Raw genomic sequence first — 13,512 nt, 5'->3', positions numbered from 1 at the left:
TTATCTCGGCAAAGGAGAAGTGCTCACTAACACAGATTTAGACAGATTTGTGAATAATATTTGGGAGATATGCCTTTTGTGCAGATAGAACGAGTCTTAGATCTTTGAGTTCAGCTCATGAAAAATGGGGGCAAAAACTAAAGTGTTGCGTTTTTAATTTTGTTCAGTGTATAAACTCCATCATAAATACTACTATAAATAACTACAAACTATATATTAAGTCACATTTATTTAGATAGCCCTTAATATAACACTGTTTCAAAGCAGCTTTACTTTAATAAACAGGAAAATAACACAATCCTATAAAACGTGTAAATTATAAAACTAAATCAATTGTAGTTGTCAAGCAGAAGTTAATCATGTCATAACAGATCGGTTTAGTTCAATATTGTTTCAAATCAGTTTATATCGGTCAATGTTGCAAAATTAATAAATTATGTATAAACTACAAGCAGCTCTACAGGAGGCAACAGTTTATTACTTTTTTAAACGTTTAAAAGTAATGCATAAATAATATAAGAAAATATCACTTTTTTAATGACAATCAGAGGTGTTATGAAACAGACATCATATACTTAATCACCGTAGTTAATGGTAAATATATTTTAGGTTACAGCATAAACTCATCTCATCTAGGTCTCCCTGCTCTCATGCAAAAAGAAAAAAAGTCTTGGAAGGTAACGCGCTGCATACAGCTCCATCTGTTTCTAAGTTTAAGTTTATTGTTATACATTTTTTCAGCATTGCCACAGCATGCTTCTTATTCTGCCTGTTATTATTCGGGAGCCCAATCTCACACCTGTTTGTAATGTCCCTTGATCACGGAAACAGGTGCACACATTCTTGAATCACGGTAAGTTTCGTTTATAACGGAAAATAAAATAAAATAAATAAATGACATGTGGGAAACAGAGTTACTTCATTCTAAAAAAAAAATAAATAAATAAATAAATAAATAAATTATATATATATATATATTTAAGAGTGCGGATGTGACTGCGGATACTGCACTGTAGATTTCCGCACATTACAGGGGTCAAAACATATAGCCTCGATTTACAGTTTATTATAAATCCATGCTATAAATATTTAAAATAATCAAAGTCCAAGAGGATAATCCGCTAGTCTGAACTGTTATTACTATAAGTTTTATTTTCCTAAGGAAGTTGTCGTTTTTTTTTTGCCAGAACTGTTGGATAAAACTTTCAGGAACATTTTAACCTATAACTGATCCTAGTTTTCTTGATAAACCACTCACTACTGCAATTCACGCCCAGATTAACTATCAAAACAAGAGCACTCTCAGTCCGTTTAAAGGTCATGCATTAATACTGGATTCACTTACCCGGCTAAGATCACACGCAAAGTGATTTTGAAGATTTCCCTGCACGTATCCTGAACATATTATATTTTTAGCAGAACTTCAGCGAATTCCTGCGCCTTCACCTCCTCTGTATCTCATTACGTCACACAGGTGAGCCGAGCCACGCCCACCGGAGCTCAAGCGATCACTTCCAGGGAGGCAGGGTTTCATATTTTTTTTGAAGCACCCCTGGGCGCCGACATTGGCTAGCGGACCCCCACCTGCTGTTAGCATTCCATTGACTCCCTTTCATTTTGGCGTCATTTTGACATCGAATAACTTTACATCTGAGGCGTTTAAAGACTCCATTTGTCCATTAATTATTTCTAAAGAAACACGAAAATGTATAAAAGGCTCCATTACCTTGTACCTTACGTTATGGTCCCGTAGAAGCAGTTTTTGTAAAAAATAGGCTAACGATTGCGTCATAACCAGCGACTCTCTGTCGCACAGTAGAGAAATTACCGTATGGACAGGAGTAGAAGCTCGCAGACAATCTTTTACTGTCTATGAGGCAATCGGGGGGGTTGGGGGGGGGAGCGTGGAGGCATAAAGTCAAGGGAGATAATTAATCAGAATATTTACCAAAATGTGCTCCTGTTCACGCTCGCCTTCTCTGCAAGATTCGGTGGGTGATTCAGATTTCTCTTGGCACAGCGGTTAGAAGACTTACAGGTTGCTCACGTGACATCTACGTCATCAAGTTCAGTTTGAGTCTGCGCAGTACGCTCGACCCCCAGGAAGTGCGTGCTTCTAATTGACTTCACTTGTCTCCATTGAATCCAATGGGGTCGCTGTGTCCATTTCTTTTACTGTCTATGTTCACTTCCTCAAAATCTCAAATTCTTTTCAATCTACTGGTTTGCCAGGACTGCTCCTTGCGCCATCTGCTGCTAAAGTGAGTCACTACATGAGCTAAACCTCCAAACCTTCATTGAAGTCGATTCTTCTGATGAAGTGAGTGTAGTTTTATACTTTAAATTTTATAGCATGATGCGAGATTAATTTTCTCCAAGCTACTGTCGATAATATGAATATTTATGAGTATGCATTGACAAATTAATTCCAATTCTACTTCTATTACATAGTGATAGTTACAGTGTTTGGAAAAGTTACGTTTAAATAAATGCATTATAATATTGTGTTACTCCATAAAAAGTAACCAATTTCATTACTTTTATGGAAAGTAATGCATTATGTTACTTTTTGTCCGTTGCGCTGTGCTTGTTTATTCAATTTTAATAACCAACTGTAATGGCCCAGTAATGTAACACACTTAACAAGAAACTGTAAATGCCCTTTCACAACAAAAGTGAAATGAATGAGCCTCAGGCTGAAGGAAACTTCTGATTTCTCTCAACACAGGGGCAGGAGAGTCAGGGACTAAATGGGAAAACAAGGTAACTTGCACTACTTGATTGAAAAAGTAATGCATTACTTTACTAGTTACTTGAAAACGTAATCTGGTCACGTAGCTTGCATTATTTGTAATGTGTTACCCCCCAACATACTCAATGGCACGTGTAACCTTCTGTCCTGTAACTTAATTTGTATTCATGAACCTTCAGAAAAAATAAAACACAAATATTACATGCTATTTAAAAACTATTAAATTAAAACAATGTTATATACAATATTAAAGGTCTCTTCTATTATTTTATTTGAAAATATATAGTAAATAAAAGTAAGCACGAGCAACTGAACTGTCACTTCATATGAAATAATATAATGTATTGAATTTGTTTTTGTGTTATGTGTATGAAGTATTTCATAGACACAAATTGTTATTTAAATTTTTATTACATTACTGTTGCCATCGGGAAATTATGAATAGAACATTTTCTAATGGCAATGACGTTCACAACTTTGTTTTCAGCATCATTATGGCATGTGATAAACGAAAGCAGAATGTTCCCAAACTCAAGGAGAACCATGCTTATCACTTATACTTTTATCTTGTCTTTCTTTCTTTCTTTCTTTCTTTAGTTGTACAGACAAAAAAAACCACTCAAAATACATTAGCTCTACCCATCGCACAGTGAATGACAGACAAATTATGTTTCTATGCATGTGTAAATATGCACACACATACTTTCTCACACACGCACACCCACAGAGAGATTCACATCCGGCACTTTCTGATGTCAAGTTATTCTAAACACATTAACAGAAAAGAACAAGTCTCTTCTGCTCATCAAGGCTGCATTCATTTGATTAAAAAAAAATAAAATAAATAAATAAATCAATAAATAAAACGGTAATCTTGCTAAATGTTAAAATAATGGTTTCCTTTTTTAATATCCTTTGAAATATAATTTGTTTCTGTGATGCAAAGCTGAATTTCCATCAGCCATTATTTCAGTATAAAGTGTCACATGATCCTTCAGAAATCATTCTAATATGCTGATTTATTATTAGAATTATCAATGCTGTTCAGAAGGGTTGAACTGTAGTGTATATTGTTAGAAAATATTTTTATTAATCAATAAACTTTAATAAACTTTTTATTAATCAAAGAATCGTGAAAAAAAAGTATCACAGGTTCCAAAAAAATATTAAGCAGCACAACAGTTTCCAGCACTGATAATAAATCATCATATTAAAATGATTTCTGAAGGATCATGTGACACTGAAGACTGGAGTAACGATGCTGAACATTCAGCTCTGATCACAGGAAGAAATTAGATTGGAATGTATATTTAAAAAAACAACAACATTATTTTACATCATAATAATATTTTAAATTAATAATAATTATAATAACATTTTTTCTTGTATTTTTGATCAAATAAATGTAGCCTTGATGAGCAGAAGAAACTCCTGTAAAAAACATCAAAAAATCATTCTGACCCAAACTTTTGAACGGCAGCATTTTGCAATTTTTTATCTAAGCAATATAGATGCATCATTACAGAAATGTCACTTACTTTATGTAAGAATACATTGCGCCATAACACCTGTTCAGGACTAATCACACTTAACAGATTATGACCACTCAAAGTAAAAAAAAAAAAGTCTTAATTCTGAGTACATATGATTTCCTTGACATATATTTTCTATCCTTGACATGTATTGTCTATGTTTCTATTAGTTCTCCAGACTGCTATATAATCATAGGCATGAGACCGGACCACAGTAAACATTGGTTTCATTCATTTTCACTCTTCAACAGTACAATGCATCTTCAGAGCTCAGTCACATTTAGGACATACTGAGACTCAGAAGACGTGATGCTGGAGTGCACATCGAGCAGAACGCTGTCTGGTGACCCATGCATGGTTTGTGTCTAAAGGGTCTGGCAGATTCTGAACAGTGTCCTACATTTATACATCGACAGAGAGTTGTGCGAGAGCAGATGGGATGACTGGAGGTTTACTACTGTTTCACTTTGTCGCCTTTCTTTAAAATAATCTGCCGCTGCCACGGTGCCAGCTTGGTTTCATCATAGCCTAGCATTCGTAGTCGCTCCAGCTCCGACTTCTCCTCGTTTTCCTTTTCCATTCGCCGTTGCTCCTCCTCTTTTCTGCTCAGACGAGGAGAAAAAAGAAAAAGAGAATGAGGTACATTCACATGACAGAATGCACTACAATCAAAGTATAAGAAATTTAATTTTAATTTTATTTTATTGCTAGTGTCTTACCTTTTCTGTTCCCTGTCCATCCAGGAGTGAATAAAAGAAATAAAGAATTACATTACATGTTTAAATGCTTGTACACTTGCCTAAAAGCTACTACAACAATTTAAAAACACTACAACAAAAATACTTTACAGTTTTACTTACATATGATCACTTTGGTATTATAATCCATACAAGACATTGAGAGTAAAAGACAGAAAATTCACAGATTTGCATGCATACCAAAGACATCTTAATCATTAGGTTAGTTATGAATAAAGCTATTACTTTTTGATATTTGAAATATGAATGAAAAAAAAACAACAACTATATTTTAAAATGTAAATGTGAAAGTGGGCTAAAACTAGAGTGTCTAGAAAACAGTAAAAGCTTGAGGTTTGGATGAGGTTTACAAAAACAGAGGAGATGGTAAGATGCAAACAGAAAGAGCCAAAACAAGAGCTGGCTTTAACCTACTTCTCTTCTTCGATCTTCTTCTTCATGATATCTCTCCTCCAGGCAGGCAATGAAGCCAGGCGCGCCGCCTCTTCTTCAGCCTGTCACACACACAGAACAAAGACAAACGGCTGCTGATCAGATCAGAACGGTTTTTAAGGTCATGTAGACACCCTGAAGTTCACACATGCTAAATGTGTGCTGCATATATTCACAATATAGCAAAGCCACTCATGCTAGAATTACTTAAGTGCAGTTTTATTTTTTGGCAACTGAAACTTCACAACGTACTAACACCCTACCTTTTGAACAGGCTCTTGGTTATTGTGCCACCATAACACTAGAACATATTCCTAAAAGGAATATTCCTAAAATGTACACAAAAAGACAGTGTGTTCACACAGAATGAAAAGTGATCTTCTTCCTCCATTCAGATGGTAACTATAGCCGTCTTCAGCTTCTCATTTCCCCTCCGAGCGGATCGATTACCTCGACTGCTACTGTGAAGCCACCATCATTGGTAACAGCCCAGAGTATCTATGCAAACTAATCTGTGTCTTAATATTTCATTATTCCCCTGGGAATTATATGTCTAGAAAAAAAGAAAAATGCTTGACAGATCCTTTAAAGACAGTTTAAAGGATGCAGCTGTGAATGATGAAGCACGTCATTTCTTGCCACATAACAATCAGATCAAACAATCAGGTGTTTTTCCATCAATACTTGGACGTCATAAAAATGCTGGACGTCAGATTTTGTCTAATAATTTGAAAAATGTAAATGACTTTATCAGCTCACATAAAGAAAGCCTGCTCATAAAGAAGGCTTTACTGAATCTATTGAAGAAAAAGGCAATCCATTGCTGTAGAGTGACTGAGTTGAAAGATTTGCAAAACGTTAGTTAAGAAAGACCCCGCCAGAGATATTAATCTACACATACAGAGCAATGTAATGGTAAATCTCCTGAGCATATTTCACTTAGAATCAAAATAATTGATATTTTCCAAAAGATCAATAAACCCTATTTTTCAGCCCATTATACATTGTTACAGTTATAATAAAATATAATATAATATTTTGTAATATATAACAAAATATAATATTTACTTTAATTTTGTTTGCGGAAATATGACCAGAAATATGGCTCTGTGAGATTAAGTCATTTGAGTGTCTATGATATGATCGGTGAGCTGTCACCAAAAACATTTACTTTAACCTCAAAAGAAACAACACATGCTACAGAACAAAGTTTTAACATGGTACATTGTTCTTTAAATGCTTTCAGGGCTTGTGAAGTTGAAATCACACGACTGTCTGACTACTGTCCTGCCACTTTAAGGGAATAAAGGCAGCTCAATGCCCTCTAAAACACAGCTTGAGCTTGACTCCAAAAATAGCTCTGATGTCATAGTTAAAGCTCTACTTTTTAGCTAATTAAGTGCATGGATGTTAAACTTAACTTCATTATTTGTAGAGCCAAAATTACTGATATATGCAATTCCAATAAGTCATTAAGTAAACACTGGCCTTTTAAATATTTGGTCTTAAAAATTTTGTAATAGAAAACCACAAACAAAATTATTTAGACTGAAGTGCCCAATCATAAACTTTAGGTTTATTTAATCTTCTAAATATTTCTCAAAAAAATAAAAAAAAACCCAACAAACCATCAAACTGACGCTTCACATATGGCTAGATGGAACAAAACTGTAACAGCTGAACAATATAAAGGTCAATGTTAGGTGTAAAAAAACAACAACAAACTCTTATGAATACCAATGGCAATAAAAACCTTTATAAACAACATTGCCAAAAACAACTGCAAATAAAAGAAAATCAAACTGAAAGATAAACAAAAGGTCAAGAATTCACATCCACAAATACATTATGCTTGAATGAATAAAGGCATTGATTATGTTCAGAAACTAAGAAGGTATTCTTTAATATCTCAAAACACGGCAAGAACATGTTCCCTCTTATCCTAAACAATGATTCTGATATTTTCCAAATAATTAGGCAACATGCTTATGGATGTCCCCGAAAGCGAATCTGTATTCGGAAAGGCACAGGAAACGACTAATGCGTTCTACGGAGTCACTAAAGGGACATGGTTAGCCGATTGCTAGCGGTTAGTAGTGTGGTATGTAGGGCTGCTCTGTAGTAGAATAGGCTACGTGTGAACGTAAATCTTGAAAGGGAAAGTAAAAAAGCAAACATGCATCCATAAGTGATCTCAGTGTGCTGCATATTAATAACAGATCCATAATGGATTTATATACAGAATAATTACCCAATTATATAATTGTGAGAGAAAGAATTGAAATATATTTGTCTCATATATCACATATTTATTAACTTTAGGGGTACCGTAGTACGCGTCATTACCTTTCTGAATACCAGATTCGGGCACTTCCCTAAGCAGATACAATTGTAAGTCATACAAATAATAGTTGACAATAGTTGAAACTCAAAAAAATCTAAATTCAAATGGCTTTTTAAAATAAACGAATCCGAAAGAATTCAATCAATAAACAAAACGATCATTTCAAAACTGTTCAGAATACTTTTACATTTAATTTCAAGAAAATGTATTTTTCAAGCTCTTTGAACAGATGGATATGACTGTTTGAATGAATTCGCACGCCTAATGCCTGTGTGAATCTTCTGATTGTTTAAATCTTTAAAAGTTGATGTTCTGCCAGAACAGACTTGCATTTTCTGGCACTTCACCTTGTAACATGAAGTGCTACGATTTCTATGATATTTCTATGTATTTATTGTTTTATCTGCATGATAGCAATTTACAAAATACATTTTACACCACTGCTCACAGCTGTTCGTAGGCTTTAATTTGCATGTGTACCTCTAAAGCTCTTAATGGCTATTAAACAAATAAGAGTAACTAAATATTTAATTACGTATGATGATATAACGTATACAGCTCAACATTTGATCGCTTCTTTTGACAATCAAGATGCAAGTAAACTTCCTCACTGATCAGCTTAATGCAAGCATTTATTCTCTGTCTCCTTATCATTTTGTGTTTCATCCTTCAAAAAATCTGACCTGGGAAGTCAGATGTCAAACATCTCAGCTTCCTTCTCTTTCCAGAAGGCAAAGCTTCGGTCGATGTATCTAATAATTTCATCATTGCTAAACTCTTTAAGCTCATAGATAAGCTTGATGGAGTCCTCATTGGGCTCCTCTTTAATATTTGCTGGACCCTGTTCATTAACAGTATGAATGCATGGGGCTTCTGTCTGGGGGCTTTCAGCTGCTTGCGTTACTATGTTTTCTGACTGTGGTGCATCCTGTGGTGCTGCAACGTCATCATGTGATAGCTGAACTTCACTACTAATCTTCTGTTTTTCGGTATCATTTATAATAGTCTCAGCTGAGTTCTCAGAAGTGCCCTGTTGGGTGGCCTTTGCAGAGTCATCTGAAGTTGGCCCTGGGTGTTCATTAGGGACTTTAGGTGGTGAAATACTTGTGAGACTTGCATCAGCTGGAGCCTCTTGCGATAAGTTCACGGATGCCTGCAGAATCTCTGGAGGCAGAATGAGCTCAGACGCTTCCAGCAGCCCGCCACCCTCCACAGAGTCACCAAAATATTTCAGCTTGATATCTTCGAAGCCATCCGACCAATCACGTTTCCCGCTCTCAATGCTCTCCATGACTTCTCGGTGGAACTGGCGGATCACTTCCCACGGATGACTGCCCAGTCTGTCAAACATCTCATAGCAAAGCAAATGGCGGAACTTACGTTCAGTGCGCGACATGTTCATCTCCAGAAGCTGGAAGTAGCCAAGCATGAAAAGGTCAAGGGTTAGACTCTCATATTGAACTGGAGACCCATTGATGTGGGGAAGGAAGTGCTCAGGCCAGTAGATCATCTGAGCTCGACTGAGTCTGCGGATTTGTCTCGTGGGCACCTGGCTCATAATGGTCCTCCAATGGCCAAGAAGATTTCCCACCACCTGTCTCTGTTTCATGAAATATAGCAGCTGTTCATCCTCCATTTGCATGATGGCATCTGGCTTAGCTAGGTTGTGATAATACAGGGAATGGGAGTCATTTTCCTCAACACTCAGAGTCTTCCCCCTTCCTGAGCACTTGTAGGATTCAGTCATTGTGTACTTTCTCCAGTGCTCTAGGAACAGAAACACAATCCTCTCCTTTCGCATCTCGATGCACTCCTGGACGTAGCTCAGGTCTGTCTGCACCTCTAGACTGCGGGTGAGATTCTCTGAGGTGAGTGGATTCGTGGGGTGGTCATATTTCTCCGGTGTAGATGGTACAGGCCCAGTGTACGTCAAAGATGCATGGGACTTTGTTATAGGTTCCTCATTCACCAAAGGTAAATTCAAATCCTGATCTATCGGTGACCCATCTCCGGCTTGCGGGAGGCTCTCACTTAGAGAGAACATCAACTCATCCTCCAGGATGGGCTCTGAGGGGTAGCTGCATTCACTTACCACTGGCAAGGACCTTGTGCGCTTGTATTTGAAGTTTGTTTTGTTGTCCTCATACTTTGACGGGCTATGAATTTCGTAATTGGCTTTCAGGTTCTTCACAGACACACCACACTGCTTAATCTCCTTCTCCACGTCCTCTCGAGTGGAGAATGATTGCGATCGTCCAATGTTCCCAGAATTTGAGATCCCCGTCTGGCCCTTTCCACTCTTCAGGCCTTCGTATGTATATCCCTCATTGATCAGTTCCAGAATGTCAATCTCCTTTCCGCCCAATGTGGCGAGCAGAATGGCCATGCTTTTGAGCAGTGTGGAGATCTTGCTGCACCAGGCAGGCAAGTCTTCTGCTTGCCCATGGACTTGTTTGGGGTTGACTGAGAAGTGGTCTTGGTTCAAGGCTGCAGACACAGGTAGGAGTTGCTTCAACTCTTGCTCCAGCTGCTCCAGCTCTTTCTCCACCTCTGTCACTTTGTGCATGACCTGGAGGTTCTCGATCTGCTTCTCAATGCGGATGAGGTCGTCCTCTGTCATCAGTTCTCCAAATGGACCCAATATAGCATTGTGCACGTGTGAATAGTGCCAGTCTTGGGCTTGATAGTATCCACTGGCAGCAAACTAAAGTAGGTTCAGAGGAGGATATAGAAGGAAACAAAAACAGAGTTGGGGTGCTCTTCAGCCTGTGGATCCGGTGCGTTACATACACGCATTTAAAGCCTCTTCACCCCAAACGTTTCAAACTTTACATGAATTTAGTGGTGCGATGATCATGCCTTGTTTTGACTGAGTTGACTTTACTTGCAAAATAATCTTCAGGTAAAAAATGTTTACTGAGTATGGCAAAACAGCTCATTTCTATTAAATATATTAAAAATACTCTGGGTAACTTCAAAATGATTGACATGCTAGTGAATATTATAAACAATAATTTCAATGCAATCCTCAGTTTGTAAAAAAGGAACAAGAACTATATTTTCAGTATAACTTTTCGGTTTAAAAGTTCATATTTTTGTAAAAGCACTAGACTTTCTAATTAAATATGGTTTCTACTTGAGCCATAAAGCTGGCTAAACTGTCCTTTTGAGTTGTGACTATACAGAGTTACAAGTTACCAGCCGAATATTTGTGAATGGAGTATGCATAACTCGGCTCCATGTAAATACTTTTTGTTTTTAGAGTTGATACATGATGTACTTTTTACAGTGCATTCCCAATCAGTTTTTCAAACTGAGGACAATGCTAGATTTATTTATTGTAATTCCACAGCCTGCCGCGGATGCTGTCCATATAGACATTCACCAGACATTCATTCGAATATTACCCAGAAGTTTCCTGTAAATGTGAAATTCATGTGTACCTTATCTGTCAATTACATTTAGCTTATGTTTCCAAGGGACTCAAGATGTATGAAGGTATAAGATTAAAAATAAAGCCCTTAATTAGTAGAATGAGCAAGACGACCAACTGCACTTCATGCTATAAGCTCCAGTTGCAGTGTGAAGGGGCTTTGCATCACACCACTGAATCCCCATGTAAAAACGTAGAGCTGTCGTGCACCATCGCCAGTAAGCCACATTCAACTAATACTTCCTTAGTAAATGTCAAACACACTTAGGCTTGTCTTGAGATGGTCACAACTGCCCCAAATTAAACACTGCATCACTCAAAACAGAGTATAGGAAAAGCCAACCAAATGTCACACAGCCAAACATTCACTTGACACAGACCAAAACTGAAGATTGTGCTTTATTTGTAGCTGTTGGATTGAGTCTTTCTTTATGATAAACTGAAAACCTGAAAACTGAGCAGTGATATTAAACTCTTAAAGGCCTAATTTTACAAATCAAAGCCAGCTGTAACATGTGTTTGTTTTAGCAGCCATTTGACTTTGCAGTCAAGTACATACCAGAGGGACACATCAGTATGTTCATAATAAATAAACATAAAGTAGCCAGTAAAAGTGATTCAGTAATGCCATCTAAGGCGAGAGTGGGTAATCTGGTGTATGCTGTCATAAAAAACAATGTTCCCTCGACAAAATATATACAAATATACTACTTACACAATATTATTGAGTCATTGACAAATGATATACTTCATCCCAACACTAATTCTCCATCCTTAAGTTGCATCTATTAACAACAAATTACTAATATTTATGTGCTGACCATTTCTGCTAATCTGAAAATGTATTCATGAAAAAATTCAGAGCTGTATACATGTCTGCTCATTCACACAACACAGCTTTATACAATTTCCCATTCATGGGGAAGTGACAGATAACACAGCTCACTTTTGCAATTAACAGATCTTATATTTTTCGAAAGAAGTTGGTATAATGCATATGGACTATAATGCACTGTAAAAATCAGTTTAGGGGTTACACATCACAAAATGTCTGGCAATATTATATATTATATATGAACTGACTTAACTGACTATTTCCAATTGTCCTTATGCATTATCAGCACACAGTTGTTTCTGTTAACACTGTAAAGTTGCTTTGAAACACATTGTATATAGTAAAGTGCTATATAAATAAAAGTGTATACACTCAAAACTCACCATGCAGACACCCACTGCAACGCTATCCTCCATGTAGAAAGATCAAACCTCAATTTCACAGCTACAATTTACATTTGAAAAATAATGAGCAGTTTTAAAATCTGAAGAGGTGATACTATAGCTCACACTACTAAGACTACAGGAGGATAGCGCTGGTTTCAGAAGCTGAGAAAATGCACTCATTTCCATTATTTTTTATAAAAGTTACATTGTTAGAGTTCGTTTTTTATAAACACGATTGTGTATAAACATGTAACAAACCATTTGAGATTGGCCGTGTTCAGAATGGAATACTAACCTTAATATGGTAATTTAGTATTGTAAAATGATATAACATGTCATAACTTGCTATAGAAGCCCAGTCAAATAAGGCAAGACATTTTCAAGCACCTTATATAAATGTAATTCATCACTATTGAAATGCAAAGTCAAGTGAGGAACAATCTATTTATAAAGAGACAAATTGCATACTGTGGACAGAAAATATCTACTGCAGATACAGTGGCATGTTAGTATGCTATTCTGAACATAGCGATTATTTAACATGCTTAAAGACCCCAGAAATGCTTTGAAAGTTTTCTCTCCTGTGATAATGGATATCCTACTGAAACTCCTACTGAGTTTATCTCATGTTTAAAATAATAACCAATACTGCATAGTTTACAAAACATCCCAAAAACAATCCAGCTTGTAAAGTTGACAAAAGAATGAAGACACTATCAGAATGAATAAATATACCAACAGCTTTCTTTGTAACCATTTAATGGTTGGGAAAGCACATTTAATGGAAAATCTGTGCAACCAAAAACAATTCACACTTTCGATTAGAGAACACAAATCTCTATTAACTAGTTACTTATTAGCATGCATATTCCTAGCATACTGGTTGTTTATTAGTACTTATAAAATACATTAATGCATCACCATATTATAGATCCCTTAACCCTACCCAATACCTAAACATAACTACTTCAACAACTACTTTATTTACTATCAATAAGCAGCAAATTAGGAGTTTATTAAAAGAAAACTCTTAATAGTGA

General features: G+C 36.3%; 2 protein-coding genes across 3 annotated transcripts in view; both read right to left on the bottom strand.

The window, feature by feature from the left end:
* LOC132115327 (rho guanine nucleotide exchange factor 16-like) overlaps positions 1-1,470 on the bottom strand; it is a 17,830-nt gene extending 16,360 nt beyond the window's left edge. Inside the window, exon 1 of the mRNA XM_059523737.1 lies at positions 1,346-1,470. The gene's annotated coding sequence lies outside the window, so the exon portion shown is untranslated. The remainder of the gene's footprint in view (positions 1-1,345) is intronic.
* A 2,772-nt stretch (positions 1,471-4,242) lies between these two features.
* LOC132115333 (espin-like) overlaps positions 4,243-13,512 on the bottom strand; it is a 115,764-nt gene continuing 106,494 nt past the window's right edge. Inside the window, exons 12-13 of one of the 2 annotated variants that reach the window (XM_059523749.1) lie at positions 5,457-5,536; positions 4,243-4,886 (exon numbers count right to left, since the gene is read on the bottom strand). In XM_059523749.1, coding sequence (XP_059379732.1) covers positions 4,739-4,886; positions 5,457-5,536 — 228 coding nt within the window. In that variant the 3' untranslated portion in view covers positions 4,243-4,738. Of the gene's footprint in view, positions 4,887-5,429; positions 5,537-13,512 lie in introns of those variants that run through there. The other variant, XM_059523748.1, reaches the window with a different exon arrangement.

The sequence above is a fragment of the Carassius carassius genome, chromosome 34 (genome assembly GCF_963082965.1).
Source record: "Carassius carassius chromosome 34, fCarCar2.1, whole genome shotgun sequence".
Classification (NCBI taxonomy): domain Eukaryota; kingdom Metazoa; phylum Chordata; class Actinopteri; order Cypriniformes; family Cyprinidae; genus Carassius; species Carassius carassius.
The sequence above is the reverse complement of the archived record's forward strand: the minus strand, read 5'-3'. Positions and strand labels throughout refer to the sequence as shown.